Below are 17,427 nucleotides of genomic sequence, written 5' to 3' on the forward strand. Positions count from 1 at the left end.
TTCACATCTCCACATGAACAGCGCACAGCCCCACCCGTCACTCTGGATGTTTCTCAAACAAGATACCGACTCAGGGCTCCAGATGCCGCGGCCCGTGGCGGCTCTGTCCTTCCCCGCGGCCGCCGCCTGCCGGGGGTTATGGCACAAGCCCAGGTGTGGAGCCAGCTTAAGGCGGACAAGACGCATCATGCTTTGGCTTCTTTTTTTTTTTTTTTTTTTTGTCTTTTTTTCTAATAAGAGTTAATATCTTTGCTTTTGAGATTTTCTTTCAACCTTAAATATTACATACATACACCAAAAATTACATAGCTGCAATGTGCTCAACAGCATCCTCTTAACCTGGAGCTTCACATTATCAAAAGCTTAGAAAACTTGTAAACCTCTGGGCCTGTCTGAGAGGGAGGAGAACCCCCGTCGGCCACCTCTCTCTCCCCGGGTTGAGCCTGCAGAGTTTGTCAGCGACGGGAGGCCGAGTGCGGCTGGCTCCTTCTGTGTTCAGTGAGCTACAGGCCACCTCCCAGCGTTAGCATTTGATGGTGGGAGGGGCAGAGTGTGCGAGAGAGGCCCTAGCCCTGGCCCTGGCCTTGTCCGCGCCGCTGCCCGGCCGCCCGGGGCCCTGGGGTGGGGCTGGGGTGGAGCCGGGAGCCGAGCCGGGAGCCGAGCCGGGAGCCGAGCTGTGGTGGCGGGCCCAGGCCAGCGGGGGGAGGGGAGGCCGGAGCGCCAGAGCAAGGCACCTACCGCCGTTTTTTCCAGCAGCTCCCCGGTCCTCATTCCATGTCACATGTGAGGGCTGCCACCTCTCCTGGGTGTCCCCCTGGACCCAGCCTGGTCCCAACCTCTCTTAGAGAGCAAGTTCAACAGGCCTGAGGGTTATCCTGTGGTAAGTGGTCCAGAGCAGAGCCAGGAGTCGGTGACAGCAGCGGGGGGGGGGGGGGGAACCGGGGCGGGCTGGTGGCGGTGGCAGCAGGGGGGCCTGGGACCGGGGAAGCTACAGGGGCACTGGGGGAACTGCTGGAGCAACCCACACTTCATGCAAGGCACATCCACTCGTCCTGCCGCGGGGCCCAAAGAGAGCCCTCGTGTCAGGCCCCAGGAAGACCCACCTCCGACCTGAGATGGGGACGGCAAGGGAGCAGGTGCCAGGACACTCTGCCTAGGTGACAAGTGGAAAATCAGCAACAGGTTTCAGATTCTCGTTGCCACAGGGGACCAGCCTGCTGAAAGACTGCTTCGGGAAAGAAACGGCAGCATCTCAAGAAACTTCTTGCACTTCAGCATCAAACTCACCTTGGGGAGAGGGCAATGAGGGGCTTTTGCATCGGGGACAAAGGAGAAAACAGGAAGACAGGCGATTCCAGGGGAGGGAGCGAGCGGGCAGCAGCTGGCCTCCCCCCACGGGACGTTGCTTCCTCGAGGGCGGGCAGCTACTTGTCCTCTGTGCTCTCAGGCATGCCCGCCTCTAGCAGAGCGGCCCGGAACTGCGTCAGGACACCCCGGATGCTCTTGATGAAACCCTTAGAAAGTGGGAAGAGAGGGAAGCCGATGTCAGGGTAGCCGCTCTTCTCAGGCAAGAAGCTCCGGTAGCTCTTCCTCCGCTTCTTTGGTTTGACGCTGGGTGGCACCGGGGCGTCAGGCGCTGCCTCCGAGGTCTGGTCTGTGTGGTCCCTGCTAGCTGAGGCCGGGCCCTGGGCACCGCCCTCCGAGTCTGAGCCCTGGGAGGCCTCTCCAGGGGCCAGCCCTCCGTCCTCAGGTTCTTCTCGGCTGTAGTCGGAGAGCTCGGCCACGGCAGGCGGCTCCGGGGAGCTGCTGTCCTTGGGGATCCCGTTGGGCAGCGCCTGGGCTCTCTCCAGCAGGGCGTGGGTTTCCAGCCAGGACTCGATGCGGCTCACCAGCCGCCAGCCACCGGTGCGGAAGTGCTGCCGGATCTCCTGCTCGAAGACCTCGGGGGGCCGCCGCACCAGCTGGGTCACGGACTGCACCACGCGGATGAGCGCCATCTCGTTGTAGCAGCGGCTGTTCTCGTAGCCCTCCTGCAGGCCCCGGTCGCTGTCGAAGCCCGCCTCGTTGTAGTATGGTTCATTCACCAGGATCAGGCCTGTGGGGGCGGGGGGGAGCCATCAGGGCCGGGCTGAGGGCCCCCCGAGGACAGCCGGAGCTGTAGATGGGAGGGGGAGGTGGGAAGGCCAGCGTACCCTGCGGCAGCTCCCCCCCGCCCCGGCCCTCACCCTGCCCACCGTACCTTGGATGGAGATGAGCACCTGGAGAAGGCTGGATTTGCTCGTCCACCTCTCCGTCCCCTGGAACACACACACCCAGGACGCTCACCTCTGTCCCAGACACCCGCCTCCGACCAGCTGCCCTTCCACCCCGGCTGGCCGGCACTATACTCACCTTTCCGATCCAGGTGCCCAGGAGGCTGACACACACCTTCCCATTGTCATACAGGTTGGGGTTCAGGCGGCCACTGCACTGGGAGAGGTAGCAAAAGTGGGGGGGCACGGCTGGGTAGATGTTGGGGAGCTGGATGTCAAACAAGTAGAGGCCATCCTCGTAGGGGGTGCGAGTGGGGCCCTTGATTAGGGCCGAGAAGAGGTCCTATAGGGAGGGAAGGCTGAGGTTGGTGGGGGCTTCTGTGTGGATCCAGGGGTGGGGGGGGGGGGCGGGGGAGGAGAGAACAGCACCCGGGGATTCCAGACACCACCAGCTATGGAGAAGCTAAACGCAAATATCTGTGTGGGCTGACAAGGCATGTTTTACCTCCTGGTATAAACAGAATTATCTAAACTTGTTTTTATTTTACCAGGTGTTTTACATTGTTTTTCAGTCATTACTTGTAAGTAGAAGATGAGAGAACATTCCAGTGGGCAAGGGGACCTGGAACTCCGGTGGAAATGTGGCAAACCACCAAAGAAACTCAGGTCATTAGGTCATCGGGAGACTCCCCACAGCTGTTAGAAAGCTGTGTATCGGGCGTGGGGGTGGTGTCAACTAAGGGCCACGCACGTGACATTGCATGATGGGAAAGCAGCGAGGGCAGAGGGCTGACTGGAAGGACGGAGGCCTCTTAGGCATGTTTTTACTGGTGCCACCCTGCAGGCCTCGAGATAACGCACTACTTCCCCGTCCCTCCGAGTGAGACCTGGGAAAAATGCCATTCCCTTCTTCTCTCAGCAGAGCTGGGACAGGCTGGAATTTTCAAGTTTTATTAAAACTCAAGGAAAAAGCAAAAGTGTCCCTAAGAACCCTGAGCAGGGGGGTGGGGGGGGATGGGGTAACTGGATGATGGGCACTATGGAGGGCATGTGACGGATGAGCACTGGGTGTTCCATACAACTGATGATCACTGACCTCTACCTCTGAAACTAATAATACGCTCTGTTAATTGAATTTAAATAAATAAAACAAAGAGGGGCACCCGGGTGGCTCAGTTGTTAAGCGTCTGCCTTCGGCTCAGGTCGTGGTCCCAGGGTCCTGGGATCGAGCCCCGCATCGGGCTCCCTGCTCCGCGGGGAGCCTGCTTCTCCCTCTCCCACTCCCCCTGCTTGTGTTCCCTCTCTCACTGTGTCTCTCTCTGTCAAATAAACAAATAAAATCTTAAAATTAAGTAAATAAAAAATTAAAATAAAGGAAGAAAAAAGAAAAAAGAACCCCGAGCAGCCCCACCCCGTGGCTTCCAGCCTGCCACAGGCAGGGCCAAGCAGCGCCTGTCTCCTGTTCTGTGGCCCCTCTGACCGGGGCTGGGCTGTAGCTGGGGCCCGGGTCAAACTCAGGTTCAGTGTCTTGCACAATGCGCGGCTCACATCAGGGGCCCGGTGGAGGTGTTGACTGAACGACGTGACAGATGGACCAGGCTTGCCTATGCCTGGAAGGGGGAACAGCGCACACCACCTCGGGTGGCGTGACTCAACCCTGGGCCCGGGCCGCAGGGAGAGGAGTGGAGAACGCAGTGGGACAAGGCCACGTGGGGGGGTAATAGCCGAAAGAGCAAGAACTAGATCACGAGGCACCAACATCAACAGGTCTCAAAACTGACGCCACTGAGCAAAAAAAGCAAACTACCGGTGATGTGTACAATGACGGGCTGTTCACATAAGACGAGTCACACAAAATAATGTTTCTGGTGATGCAGGAGAATGTGAAGATATAAGAAAAGGTCTTCTGTAGGGAGACCCACAAAACTCCTAAAGTCATGACGCCTAGAGGCTGGGTGAGGACTGGTCAAAGGCAACTTTAGCTTTTCCAGTAACGCTCTAATATTTCAAAAGAACAGCACTCAGGTAACAACTGTGTACCTTTAAGAGCAGGGGGAAGAGAACACCCCGTGTGGTCTAGACAAGCGTGTGGGACCTGCCCCCTCCCCCGACTGGGCCTGTCTCCTGCCCTGTAAGCAGCGTGGGTGGCCTCTCAGGTGCTGCTCAGTCCTGGGGCTCCAGGAGCCCAAGGCCAGCCACCTCCACGGCACCAAGCACCCACGCAAGCACGGCCGCACCTGCCCGCACCAAGCCCATGCCAGGCTACTTGCCATTCTGTCCTCGAAAGTCTTGACCATGATGCCATCGGGCAGCGAAGTAGCCAGCAGCGCCATCTCCTTCCGCACCGTGCTGAAGAACTTCTTGGCTTCTGGAGGCTGGAACTCAATTTTCTTAAAAGAGTGATTTGCTAGAAGGGGAAAAAAGAAGGGTCAATCCCTAAAGGCAAGACCTGAGAGCTCTATCTGGAAAGATAGCTGCCGCCCTTGGGAAGCGTGGGCCCGGAGGGAGCAGCTGCTGGGTGCGCTCCCCGGACAGGCGAGTAACCCCACATGCCTCGCACCCACTAGCCTGGCATCCGCACCAGTGGCCACACCAGGGAAATGGTTTCCTCCCCTCAGGCGGCAGCTGGGTGCTGGGAGGGGACCAGCCCCGACAAGGTGAACTCACAGGGCGCAAACTCCAGCACTGAGAAGACCTCGCCCTTAGCACTGGTGAAGGTGACTCCAGGCTTGCCACCGCACTGCTGACAGAGTACCGGGGTCTCGCTGGGCCACTCGGCCTTCACCGGCGACTGCCCCTCGGGCTTCTCCTCCCTGCGCTCTGTGTCCGGCATTGCCTCCATCTTCTCCTCCTCTGCAATGGCCACATTGTCCAGGGTCTTCTTGAGATTTTCCTGCAGTTTCTTAATGTCATCTAGAAACTTCTTCTCCCGAGTGGGCTTCTCAGGCTCCACTGTGGGGGAGGTGGGGGAGCCCGTCAGAAGCTGCTCCACGGTCATGTTCTTGAGGCTCTCCAGGATCTTGATGGCCTCTTTCAACTCGCGGAAGCTCTTTGGGGGCCCGTCCTTGCCAGCCTTCTCCATCAGCCCAGCCACAGGGGCAGCCATGGCCACAGCCCCCTGAATGGCGGCCGTGGCGGCCTCTTCGCTGATCACCACCCCCTTGTCTTCCTCTGGGGCTGCCGGCTGCTCAGTAGGTGGGATGGGGGGCTCCTCGATCTTGGGGTGCTCATCCTCCACCAGCCCGTTGTCAGTCTCCCAGCTGTCACTGTCGTCTTCCCACTCATCTGAGGATGCCCCGCTGGTGCTGCCTTCCACCGAGTCATAGTCTGACTCCTCAATCTCAGACTCAATGTTGTACAAGTGCTGGGGGCAGATGGGCACAGGCAGTTCAGAGAGGCTCTACCGGGCTCCGGGGTGGACCCCAACCCTCAGAGCTGATGGTGACGGGGTGTGCTGAGGCCTCAGCGGGCCCCCTCCACCCTTCTCCCCCTTCCTGCTCTGGACTCTGCAGTTGGGCCTCTCCTTCGAGGTGGTCCCTGGGTCTCTGGGAGGTGCCTCTGCCTGCCCCACACCCGCCAGCAGGGCTTGAAGCCCCAGCCAGCAGCCAAGGGCTGTTCTGGCCTCCTCTGCCCCTGTGTGTACAGGCTACTATTAGCCCTTGGTGGCAAATCCAACCCCACCCCAGGGGATTCAGGTCAGCCACCTCTGTGGGGCTGCACTGGTAGCTGAGAACATGCAATAGGAGGGGGAGGTTCGGCAGAGCTGGCCTGTGTCACATCCTGTTCCCGTATTCCTGGAATGGCCGCCCGGACGAAGGGGTGAGCCACTCCCTCCCCACCCCTTGAGGGGCCAGGAGAGGGATCTGGGAGTAAGGATCAGCTCAAACAAGGGGGCAAAGAAACGGTACCGAGAACAGCTTAGCTGGGACTGGACTGGGGCCAGCTCTTTTCCTTTCTCTTCCTGATCTGGGGAAGTTTTCCTAGAAATGTTCCTAGAGGAAGTAAACTGCGTTTCTTAGCATAGTGAGATGGGGCTGCAGAAAACCCGGAAGGCTTGTGACAACCTGCACACATCGGGCAACCTGGGGAGCCTTCCAGGTGGGGCAAGACTACAGGCCAGCTATGGGCTGCCCCTCTGCTCTCCTGCCTCCCCCCCACCCCCCCCCACCCCCGCCCAGAGCGTGGCATGTAATACCCCCTTCCTCTCAGGCTCTCCCTGAGACCCAAACACCCAAAAGAAGAGACCCTCACCAGGAAGATCTGAGAGCCTGCCTGTCCTCCCATTCCTTGAGCAGGGACGGGAGACAGGCCATGGCTCCCAGCCCAGCTGCCACGGTTGTGAGCCAACTGGTCTGGGTCTGCGCAGGGGCTCACCTGGGGCAGAATGATGGTCTTTGAGTTGTCAGCCCACACCACCTCCACCTTGCTGCTGACGTCCACACGGGCCACCTGGCCAACTGATGGCTGCAGGGCAAACGGGACAGGGTCAAGGGAGCAGCTCTCTGAGGGGTGAGGGCCAGAACACTTCCAAAAGGGAGCTCCGGCAATGGGTGACAAGGGGGAGGCCATAAGAGGGGAAAGAATGTGGGTGCCAGCCAGAGGCCACACATGGTGAGCAGCTCAAGTGTGGGACCCTCTGGTTCCCACATGGGCAGTCAAGGACACAAGCCCCTATAACTCCCTTCCTATGCTAGCGTTCTGCTCCCGCCGGACGTCCTGCCCCTCTCAGGATGGGGTTCCTGCCCTGGGACTTTTGTTCCTACTCTTCTTCTGCTTGACCCCACACCATGTTCCCATCCTCACCAAGGCCCAGCTCACACGCCACCTCCCCAAGCCTCTCCTGTGCCCCTACAGCACTCAGGACAAGGAGCTGGACTAAATGGAGCAGCTGCATGAAGTCTGATCCTGACCGGCAGGCAGATCCCTAGGAGGCACTTGAGGCAGCCGTGGAGCCGAGGACTTGCAGGTCTGGTCTCCTGGAGCCACCTGGTGGCAGCTCCAGGGACTGCAGACGCTGCACGGGAGGCAGAGCAGGGAGAGACCCCCCCCTCCCCCAAGCCCCCGGTACTGGTGCGGAGGCATACCTCATCCTCCTTGTGAGGAACTCCATCCTCGGTATTGCCAATGCGGATGACGATGTCGGTCGTGCGGAACCGGAAGTCAGGGTGGTCAGCAATGTCATAGACGCTCACGTCTTCCTCTTCTCCGATCAGCTGGAGGATAGGATGGGCTGTCATGAGCCCCGGGGCCTTAGAGCCAGCCCACCCCGAAGAAGCAGGGGCCACACACACTCACCTCCACGTCATCCCCACTTGGCCGCAGCTTGAACCACTTCACCATGCAGGTTCGGCCCACGTGGTCCCCAGACTGCACCACGCCGTAGACAGCGGGGTCTGGACAGCTCTGGACTGGGGAACCAGGGGAGGAACCATCTAAGGAACCGTGGTGGTGCTGCCTGCAACCCCCCAGACATCTCAACCACAGCAGGGCACAGAACCCCAGTGTTCTCTGGCTAGGCTGAGGGAGGCCGGAAAAGACCGTCCTAGGCCTTGAAAAAGCGAGTCATCTTTGAAGGGGGAGTCTCCTCCCTGCCCCTAAGACCTCTGGCCCCATCCTTTCCAAGCCCTGCCCAGGCCCTGAGCTGGGCGGCCTTCTAGAGCCAGCACTACCTCGCTTGTCCACCACGAAGTCTCCGGGGCAGAATTCGTTGTTGTCCAGGTGGTGCACGGGAAAGAGGTCGTTGGAGCGAATGTTGCACTCCACGGAGCCATCCTGCCACATGACATCTGCCGAGGTCATGGTGGTCACCACCTCCACGGCCACCCTGCAGGTGCGGTGCAACCAGCCAGCCAGGCCGCACAAAACAGGCAGGAAGGAAGACAAACAGATCCATACGTGCTCACCTACACCTCCCGTGCCCTGCGACCTCCTCTGAGAAAGGTCTCATTTGAGAGAGCTCAGTGAATGTGGTCCCAGAGGCCAGACTCGGGGCCGGTGCCCCCAGGCCACCCACCGCCCCACTCTCAGATCTCTCCTTTCCACCCAGGCCAACCCCGGGCACCTACACCGCCTCGGCTGGGCATCCCTGAGCCTGAAGAGGGCCTGCAGAGTGAGTGAGTGAGTGAGTGAGTGAGTGAGTGAGTGAGTGAGTGCTGCGTGCAGGCGCCAAAGGGAGAGCCTCAGGCTGGACACTCGGCCAGGAGGGAGAGGGCGCCCTCTGGGTTTACCTGTCCCCTGGCTTAAAGTCCCGAGTGATTTTATTCTTCTTCCGCTTGTGTTTTCGCTTTAAGTTCTTGATAGACAAGGGAATGCTCTTTTTTCTACTCGTGCCGCTGCCGCTCTGGGAGGAGGTGGTGGAGCTGGCGGAGGAGGTCACTGAGCTGGTGTCGTCCGTGTCGTCAGCAGCCTCGTCATCCGCGTCCTGCTCTGCCGAGTGCAGCCTGTCGTCTCCACCTTCCTTCAGCAGGAAGGGGGGCAGCTGCTCACCCACGTCCTGGGCCTCCTCTGAGCCCTCGTCCTGCATTTCCACCGGGCTGGCGGACCCATCAGGCGTCTCCTCGGGGCTGACGGACCCTGTTTCACTCTTGGCTTTGGCCCCTTTCTTTCCTGGGTCCTCCATGGAATGGTCTCTGGAGCACTGGGTGTCCGGGGAGCAGGACATGATCCTCACAACCTGCTTCTTCAGCAGGCGCTTCACCTGTGCGGGCAGAGCAAGGAGGACAGGGGCTGTGGTGGCCCTGCGGCTGTGGGGCCACCACAGCCCCAACCTGGGCATGTGGAACACGCAGGCAGCTTGGGGGGAGAGGGGCAGCTATACACACCTACGTGGCCTGCAAGGGTGATCAGGGCTGCCCCCCAAGGCCTAAAGCACAGACTGTCCTTCCTGGCTGTGGAAATAGCTCAAGGCCAGTTCCTCAAATGCCCACCGATCCCAACCCCAAGGACATACCTTCTTGGCCATAGAGCCCTCCCCCTGGGCGCAGTGTTTTTCTGGACATTCACAGGCAATCTTGGCCGGCTCTACCTTGGCTGGGAAGACATACAGACAGCGCTCCCCAAGCTGCCGCTGAGCATGGTCAAAGCATCCGAGACGCTTCACCCTGGGAGGGAGAGGAGAAGTGGGGACTGGGCCAAGGATGATCTCAGCGCCCCCCCCCACCCCCCACCCCCCGCATCTATGACTCTGGCCAAGAGACTTGCTCAGGGCACGCTGCTGCGCTTGTTGGAGTGGGCACGCTGGAGCCACTCACCTGCCTAGGTTTTCCTGGGTAATGACAGAGGGTGGGGGGCTGACGCTGTCCGTGCCCCCTGGACAGAAACTCTTGGTAATCCATGTGACTTTTAGCTCTACAACCTGCACCTGGGGATGGTGGGTGGGACAGGGCCTTAGTCAGCAGCTTAACTGCTCTCTTAGTTAAGCAGCTGCCCAGAGCCCACCTGACCTCCGGAGCAGGAAGTGGGTCATCACAGCATAGCCCCAAGCATGACACCCCCAGAGGAGGCCCCACCTGTAACAACTACAGCCTCACCCCAGGGACTACCACCACGTCAGGGCCCAGCCGATCTGCCACTTGCCATGGTCCCACCTTGCTCCGTCTGGGTTGGTCAGGCTGGGGGTCATCTGCCTAGCAGTCACCCCATGACCACACCCTGGCTTCCCTTTATTTAGAGCCCTTTCAGATCAACAGGGCTAAGGCGCAGGGCTTAGCCCTCGGAGCAGACAGCGAAGGAGTGGGCAGAAGCTCAGCTCCAGGGCATGGAGGCTGAGGACACAGCCCCACCCCAGCCCCTACCTCTTCCACCACCACTCGGAATTTGCTCTTGGTGCTGAGCACAGGCTTGACCCCTGACAGCCACTGGACACTAGAGAAGATCTTGGCGGGGCCAATGAGCACCTGGCCCGGGTAGAAGCCATAGGAGTCATCAAAGAAGAGACCCTGCAGGGTTTGGGGCCAGAGGAAAAGTCCTTTTGAGTGGCGCCTCCTTGAAGGCCAGTGCTCTCTGCATCCACCCCTCCCTCACCTCACACCTGCACACTCCCCCACCTCCCCAAGCTGAAACAGACCCTAGGGCTCCAGAGCAGCACGTCTCAAACCTAAAGTGCATATAAATCACCCAGAGAGCTTATGAGAATGTACATTTTCCTCATTCTAACACGCTCTCAGGCCATGTCAATGTTGTCGGTCAAGGGTGACACTTAGAGGGGTCTAGAGGGCAGCAGTCCCCAAACCTGTTTGATCATGTAACCCCTGCCCCATACTTATTTATAACTTATGGTCATACATGACTGTTCCAAAATATCATAATGTAACAACATAGTATCCAGACTCTAATACCGAAGAATGGATATTTTTTAAAGGGTGAGAACGAGTTAACAAAATGCAAAGAAAAGTTCCAATACCTTCCGCCTACACCCAGACTTTTAGACCTTCTGGTGCATACCCACCCCTTTTGTAGGAAACCACTCTGCCTAGAAGCAGCGTTTGCTTAGCCTGGGCTGGCCAAGCTCTTTGCTAAGCAGTCCTCCTTCCTGTGCAGCCCAGGGGGCAAAGGAACATGAACCCTGTCCCCCCAAGCCTGCCCCCCCAAGAAGCCTGACTGGGTGGGGCACACGTACAGAGTCGCTGACATGGGGGCAGACATCGTAGAGCTTGGCGCCATCTTCTGTGTTCATGGAACACCTGAAAGAGTGAGTAGGGGTTCGGTTCACTGGGCACAATGACAGAGTCTCAGGGGGGGACATGGCCACTGGACACACTGTCGTGCCGACCAGTATCAAAAGGAGTTATCCAGAGGCATCGGTATGCTGGCAGGCCCTAAAATGGTGTGCTTCATCCCCCACCCACAGCTCAGCCTCCGCATTCACACAAGTAACTCCCGCAAAACAAACAAGACCCTAACCCACATGGGAATGCTCACTACCATTAAAAAGTGTCTAAAATAAAGCATCAGGCCCTAACAGATACTCTAAATGAGGCCAGGGAGACAGGAGACCAGCCCAGCGTCAGGCCTGGAGTGCCTGCAGCACATGTCATCCGGGGCCCGGGAGAAAACACCCTCGGCCCCTCCTCCCCGGGTGGCCCTCGCCCAGCATGGGCCCGTACAGTGAGCTGTGTACCTGGCACCGTTGGACAGCTTCAGAATGATCTGGTTCTTTAAGTCGTAGACCTTCCCCAGCCAGCAGTCATAGGCAATGTAGTCCCCATACATGAAGGGCTGCAGACCGAGGGAATCGGGGTGTGAGAGACGGCAGGCAACACTGGTGTGCAGCGCACCAATTCCTCTCCGCCCCCCGAGACACGGGAGGTGGGATCCCGATGGCTTACTGCCTGGGACAGCCGGCCAGCAGCCGAAAGAACCGGCTTCCCCCCGAGAGTTCTGTGCTGCAGCCCAGCTCCCCTTCCCAGGGTGGAGGCGGCAGCAGCGGGGGGCTGCCTTGTGGCAACCAGAGGGTTGTGCGGAGGCTTCAGGGCCTCCAAGGACACAGGAGCCTCGGGTGGGAGTGGGCTGTGGAGGTGGCGGGTGGATGGTGGTTAATGGACAAATAAGTAAAGCGATAATTAATAAACTGAGGATATCAAGAGCCAGGTTCCTCACTGCTGGGGAAGGTACTCACTGATACAGAAAGGGGGAAGGAGACGAACTCACGTATTTTCCTGTGTATGTAGAAAAAGTACTGACAAGCGCAGATGCGCCCGTGTGTGTATACACGCATGCGTTTCCTGTGCTGTCCTGAGAGGCCCTAGTAGCCTTTCAGTACCGATGAGTACACCTAGCATACATCCCGATCCTGGCTGTTAAAGTACCATTCTCCTCTGAAAGGAACCAAGGCTCTTTGGACAAATGATTCCAGGGCTGGATCCGGAAAGGTAGAAAGTAAGAAAGTGCTTAAAATGGGAAAAAAAGAAAAGAAAAAAAAAAAGATGGGGGTACGTCAAAAGGACACAGATGTAAGCTCGAAGGGGCTCTTACCAGCCAAATCTGGGATAATTTAAGCAACAAAACAAATAATGGTAGTCATGGATTACAACTGATTGGACAATACAGGAATCTGAGTCCACACGGATGTAAAAAACAAATGACTACATAAATGAGGCTGAAGGAGCAGCTTTTCCACAGAATGCCGAGTCCTAAAAATGAGGAGGAACACCGGCTTCGTACAGGCCCCTCAGGGACTGTCAGAGCACTGGCTGCCAGGGCTGGGCGGGGGGGAGACAGGGGCTAACAGAGGCCAGGGCCAGCAGATCAGGGTTTCACAAGTGACAGATGACTGCCGCAATCCAGAAGCACCTCCTCACAAAGCAGAATCACTTGCAAAGGCCTGAGAGGGGACTTCGTGGGGAGGTGTGGCCGACACCAACAGGATCAGAGTGAGTAGCCACCTGCTCCCGGTGTGGCCACCGGACGTGCGGGGCCAGGAAGAGCTCAGGGTGTCACTGGGCAGGCCTGCTGAGGACGCAGGTGCCTCAGGCTGGTCAGGAGGCGCCGTCACAGAGCTCCACGCTCAGGGTCAGCCAGTGGAATGTACCAGGGTGTGGACGACAAAGCAAGACTGGGGAGCAGTTCCAGATGAGGAATCAGAGAGCTGACAACTAAATGCAAAGTGTGTTCCTGAATGGAATCCTGGATCAGAGAGGGAGAAAGGATATTGCTGGGGCAGCTGAACGGGGTCTGTGGATGGGGCAGCCGAGCACAGTGCTGACTTCCTAGACCGGGGGCCGAGCGCTCCTGTTTGCAGGAAGTCCACGGGGCCACGGGGCCATCTATCTGTAGCCTGCTTCCCAAGGTTTCAGAGAGAAGAGCAGGGAGCGAGAAGGAAATGTGGGGAAGGGAGGAGGGTGATGGGGCAAATGGAGGGAAAGGCTCACAGCCAAGGAGCCTGATGACGCAGGGAGCACAGGAACTCACAGTTTTTCCCGAGTTTGAAATCACTTAAAAAAGAAATTAAGGAAGAAATTTGTTTTTAAAAAGAGAGCGTTAGAGAAGAAACGGAACGAGGTAATGAAAACCATACCAGCCAACTATGCTGGAGGCACAGGGATGTGTCCCGACCTCCTGTCCCGATGGCCTCCTCGCAAGAGGCGCCACTCGGGTACACACAAGCGGACCTGCCACAGGGGCCTGCCCGCGAGCTGGGAAGGTGCAGCACCGGTGTGTGGCCAGAGACCACCGGAGAGCCGGGGGACGTTCGAGGAGGGCGGGCAGATGGGGCTGCTCACCCAGATGTGCTGGAGGTCCTTGCTGTTGACGGGGTAGATGATGCAGTTGGTGCCAATGAGCTTGACGGCGCAGTCGATGCTGACGTCTATCACAGTGCCACACTGACTGTCCTGGGGAGGAGAAGGCATCCAGGCCCGAGCAGGCGCACAGCACCAGCCGCCAGGGAGACCCAGCCCAGACAATCCCCAGGCCACCCCTGCACCAAGACTCACGGTGGATCGCATGTGCCGGACCACGTCCCGGGGCACCACGGAGCGGTCCTCTAGTTTCAGCTGAGAAAGAGAACACAGTGTGACACAATGGCCTCTGACGTCAAAATATAAGCCGCATTTTTCTCCCAACTTCTTACCCAAGTGGTAACATGCGTAGAGCTGAACGCACAATCCCCAAGTGCGGCTTCGGCAAGCACCACACACGGCTCCGATCGCGCCCAGACTGAGAGGCAGAACTGCAGGCACCACCCCACCCCCGAAGGCAAACACTGTGATGACTGAAGGTAACTGCGACCATATGGAAAAGTGGGGCTAAATGGCAGATCGTAGAAGCCCTCAGTTAAATTAAGGGGTCAGTAGCCCCTCATAGAGCGAAGCACTTTGCTAGGAGTGAAATCCTTTTTCTTTCTCCAAGTGCCGGCCCAGCCCCTGCTGCTGAGCACTGAGTAGAGGGCCGGAGGAGGAGTGTGACACGGGGCTGTGCAGGTCACCCCGAGGCCCGCTATCACCCGACGCGACCTTCTAATCTGGGCCACCCTTTCTGGCCAGCGGCAGCCTGCTCCTTATCTGCGGCGCTGCAGAGGACCGCGGGCGGGGGCGAACCCTCAGGATGGCCAGCTGGGGAGCCCAGCCAAACGCACGGCGAGCACCTGACCCATCCCTCTGCAAACACCCCGCAGCAGCGGCCTCCGAGGACAGCCGGGCCTCTCGAGAGCTGTCCCCGCCCTCTGCCAGGCACCGGGGCCCCCTCCAACGGCCCAGGCGGAAGACGGTTCTCCACCAGGCCAGCGTGTCTTCCTCGCTGGCTCCGTAAACCGGGGGGCTGCTGCTCTGGAGTTCTTCATTGAGCCGTAGTACCGGGTGAGGCTCTGTGACTGCCCACCTCCTCTGGACGGGCACCCCCACCATTCCAAACCACAGGGATGCAAGAGCTGTCCTATCAACCAAAAGCCAACCTAAGACTCCTCAAGATCACTGCCCCCACTCCAAAGCCTGGGCCATGGAAAGGTGGCCACCATGAAAAGAGAACGGAGACACTAAAAAGGAAGACACTGGCTCAAGGTCCCTGAAATTGTGGCAATGATGGCTAAGACAGCCCTGCCAGCAGGAGGCTATGACTTACAAAAAACTAAAGGGGAGGGGCCCCGGGGGGGGGCTCAGTCAAGAGCATGTGACTCTTGATCTTGGGTCCTGAGTTCAGGCCCCATGCTGGGTGTAGAGGTGACTTAAAGAAAACCTTAAAAAACCCCAACAAGTAAAGGGGGGAAGCAATGGGCTCCAGCACTGACCAGCAACAGAAACTTTCCTACGTGGGAACGTAAGCCCACGATCCAGACAAGAGTGAGCCCAGGTGTTAGATTCAGGGGTCCTTGAGCCGGACACTTAGACATGTCAGCTCCGAAACCTCAGGCAAATCGTTCACATCCACATGTACAAAATGCGGTGGAACAGCCATCTTGCAGCAGGTGAGGGGATTAAGGCAATGAAAGCGAAGACGATCCCAGGGCGCCTGGCACACAGTTAGTGCTCAGCAAATGCCAGATGTGATCACTCCACCTTGACTCCACTGTCCCCCAGGCCACAGGCTGGAGACCCTCTGAGTTCAGGCTGTTCTTTGCTCTGCTCAAAGATCCCAGGAGTCTGGGAGGACCCACAGGGAGCTCTGCTAAGGGCCTGCTGGGATGAGGGTGGCACTTTTCTAACTCAAAGAACTTCCTATCCCATGACCCTCTGTGCCAAAGCTCTGGTCTGGGACACGGTATTTTCAGTGCTGTCCCACCCTATCTCAAACCTCTGCCCCCATTTTAGACTTCAGAAAGCCACAACTGCAGGTCTTTCCAAGTTGCCATAGAAACCAAAGTTGCAGTGCCAGGAAATCCAATGGGAGAGGGACTGTGTTGTGCGGGGCAGGGGGGGATGCCAACCTTGGTGTGAGTTGAGATCTCAGGCACAGGCTCCCTCGCCTGCTCAGGGATCCCTGAGAAAAGCCCCAAGTTGAGTCTGCAGATCGTATCCCCAACCGGGGGTCTGTGTCGGTCCCTGACAGAGCTGCAGGGGAGTGGCACAGGTACAGATCCTGAATCGATGGCACACTGCCCAGACTCACAGCACCCTGGCCGTGGGACACTGCTCCTGAGTGTGCAGGGGAAACTGAGGCTCCCGCTGTGAGGCCGAAGCAGGAACAACGCACTAGTGAAGGCTGGCATCACCGGAAGGCCAGAAGCAGGGTAGCAGTTCAGTGTTCTCGGGAGAGGGGGTCTGGTTAGCAAACTCTGTCCTCTGGACCTGTGCCTGGCCTTTTGCCAGAGTCCACTCCACCATGAGGTTTGGTCTCCAGGCTCTTCTAACAACCTTCCACGACAAGGAGGGACATTTCTCCAAAGTCCTGACAATGCTGGGAACGGAGCAGAGTTAAGCAACAAGGAGAAGAAAGGGGTGTGCTGGCCACTCTTCTGACTATATTGCCCTCCCTTGCGAATTTCAGAAAATGAGAAGAGAGTGTCTAGAAGGGCTCTGAACAACTTGCAAGGCTCTCCCTTATCTTTCACCACTTTCCTTCCCAAATCCCTATGTCCCACGCACACAGGGCACTACTTTCGTCCACACAAGCCAGTCCTCTGCCATCTGTGTGCCTCTCCACTGCACAGTTCCTTCCAAACAACCCCTCTCCTCTCCCCGTTCCCATCATGTGCTACCTGCCTCACGAAGGCTCCCCATATCCCCACTCTGGAGGGCACCGCTGTGCTCCTGGGGGCTCAGGAGCTCGGGAGCTCAGGCGTCCTCTGCCTACAGCAACTGGTGCTTATTGTGTGTCAAGCAGTTTTCTTGGCACTTCGTGTGTTTTAGCCATAGTGCTATGAAGTATACTATTACTGTCATCCCCGTCTTACAGACAAGTGAACTGACATGGAGAGAAGACCAGAAACTTGTTCACGGTCACACAGCTCCACACAGGTGGACCTTGACTGGAACTCAGGCGGTCTGGCTCCAGAGGGCCATTCTCTTAACTATATAACGAGCTCATCCCTCCGCGGAGCTGCAGAGATAAGAGCGGAGTAAAACATATTCCTGGCGGGTCCACACGTTGTAAAAGACAGTGATTCTTAGGCATTCAACGCTCTATTCATTTCTGGGATGGAAGAGGTCAGGCACCCAGACAGCAGGGGCTGGAGGCCAGCACGAGGGGGCGCTGTGCCTGCTCTACGAAAACGCGGGATTCTGGAGCTCCCCTAGTCCCCTAACACAGCCATGTTTTTCTGTTAGGTGCACTCTGACTGCAGTTAAAAAACAAAACAAAACAAAACAGTTTCCAGAGTGGGATCTGAGGTGGGGGATGGGTAGATTTCAACTGTCATTACTGGCTCTAGAATGCGGTGGTGACTATCAACAATTCTTGAGGGACAGTGTGGCTGTCAGAGGATTCTGAGCAGGAAGAAAGTTACCATACCAAAATGTTAACGTGTCTCTCAGTGAGAAGGAACTATGGCTGGCTTTTAGAGGGGGCATGCGTTATTTCAGACAATTTTGGGACGTGACTGTGGGACCTCTTTTGTGGGGGCCCCTGCCTGCTCTGGAAACAAGCAGCCGACACCACCGCTGCCCTCCAGGGACAGGGATGCTGGCACTGTTCTGGAGGAGGTGACTCATCCGAACAACGATGACTGAGCACCTCCCACTGCCAGGCGCTGGGGACACAAGTGCCTGCTGCTCTCACAAAGCTTACATTCTAGCGCAGTGGAGGA

The 17,427-nt window shown here is 57.9% G+C and overlaps 2 protein-coding genes across 5 annotated transcripts in view; one reads left to right on the plus strand and one right to left on the minus strand.

Annotated features, from left to right (window-relative positions):
• Window positions 1-17,427, plus strand: part of LOC113939299 (60S ribosomal protein L35a-like) — a 426,207-nt gene that overhangs the window by 343,345 nt on the left and 65,435 nt on the right. The window lies entirely within an intron of this gene.
• The window catches only part of UBE2O (ubiquitin conjugating enzyme E2 O), a 56,105-nt gene continuing 38,878 nt past the window's right edge, over window positions 201-17,427 (minus strand). The window contains exons 2-18 of one of the 4 annotated variants that reach the window (XR_003525185.2): window positions 13,472-13,744; window positions 11,371-11,468; window positions 10,870-10,933; window positions 10,046-10,189; window positions 9,503-9,612; window positions 9,202-9,352; window positions 8,480-8,949; window positions 7,922-8,076; window positions 7,548-7,660; window positions 7,337-7,465; window positions 6,627-6,716; window positions 4,920-5,616; window positions 4,523-4,659; window positions 2,392-2,595; window positions 2,240-2,297; window positions 1,104-2,095; window positions 201-875 (exon numbers count right to left, since the gene is read on the minus strand). Coding sequence is in view for 3 of the 4 variants with exons in the window: in XM_027625068.2 (XP_027480869.1) it covers window positions 1,425-2,095; window positions 2,240-2,297; window positions 2,392-2,595; window positions 4,523-4,659; window positions 4,920-5,616; window positions 6,627-6,716; window positions 7,337-7,465; window positions 7,548-7,660; window positions 7,922-8,076; window positions 8,480-8,949; window positions 9,202-9,352; window positions 9,503-9,612; window positions 10,046-10,189; window positions 10,870-10,933; window positions 11,371-11,468; window positions 13,472-13,744 (3,564 nt within the window). In the remaining variant the exon portion in view is untranslated. Of the gene's footprint in view, window positions 2,096-2,239; window positions 2,298-2,391; window positions 2,596-4,522; window positions 4,660-4,919; window positions 5,617-6,626; window positions 6,717-7,336; window positions 7,466-7,547; window positions 7,661-7,921; window positions 8,077-8,479; window positions 8,950-9,201; window positions 9,353-9,502; window positions 9,613-10,045; window positions 10,190-10,869; window positions 10,934-11,370; window positions 11,469-13,471; window positions 13,745-17,427 lie in introns of all 4 variants that reach the window. The other 3 variants (XM_027625070.2, XM_027625069.2, XM_027625068.2) reach the window with 3 other exon arrangements.

The sequence above is a fragment of the Zalophus californianus genome, chromosome 16 (genome assembly GCF_009762305.2).
Source record: "Zalophus californianus isolate mZalCal1 chromosome 16, mZalCal1.pri.v2, whole genome shotgun sequence".
NCBI classification, from domain to species: Eukaryota; Metazoa; Chordata; class Mammalia; order Carnivora; family Otariidae; genus Zalophus; species Zalophus californianus.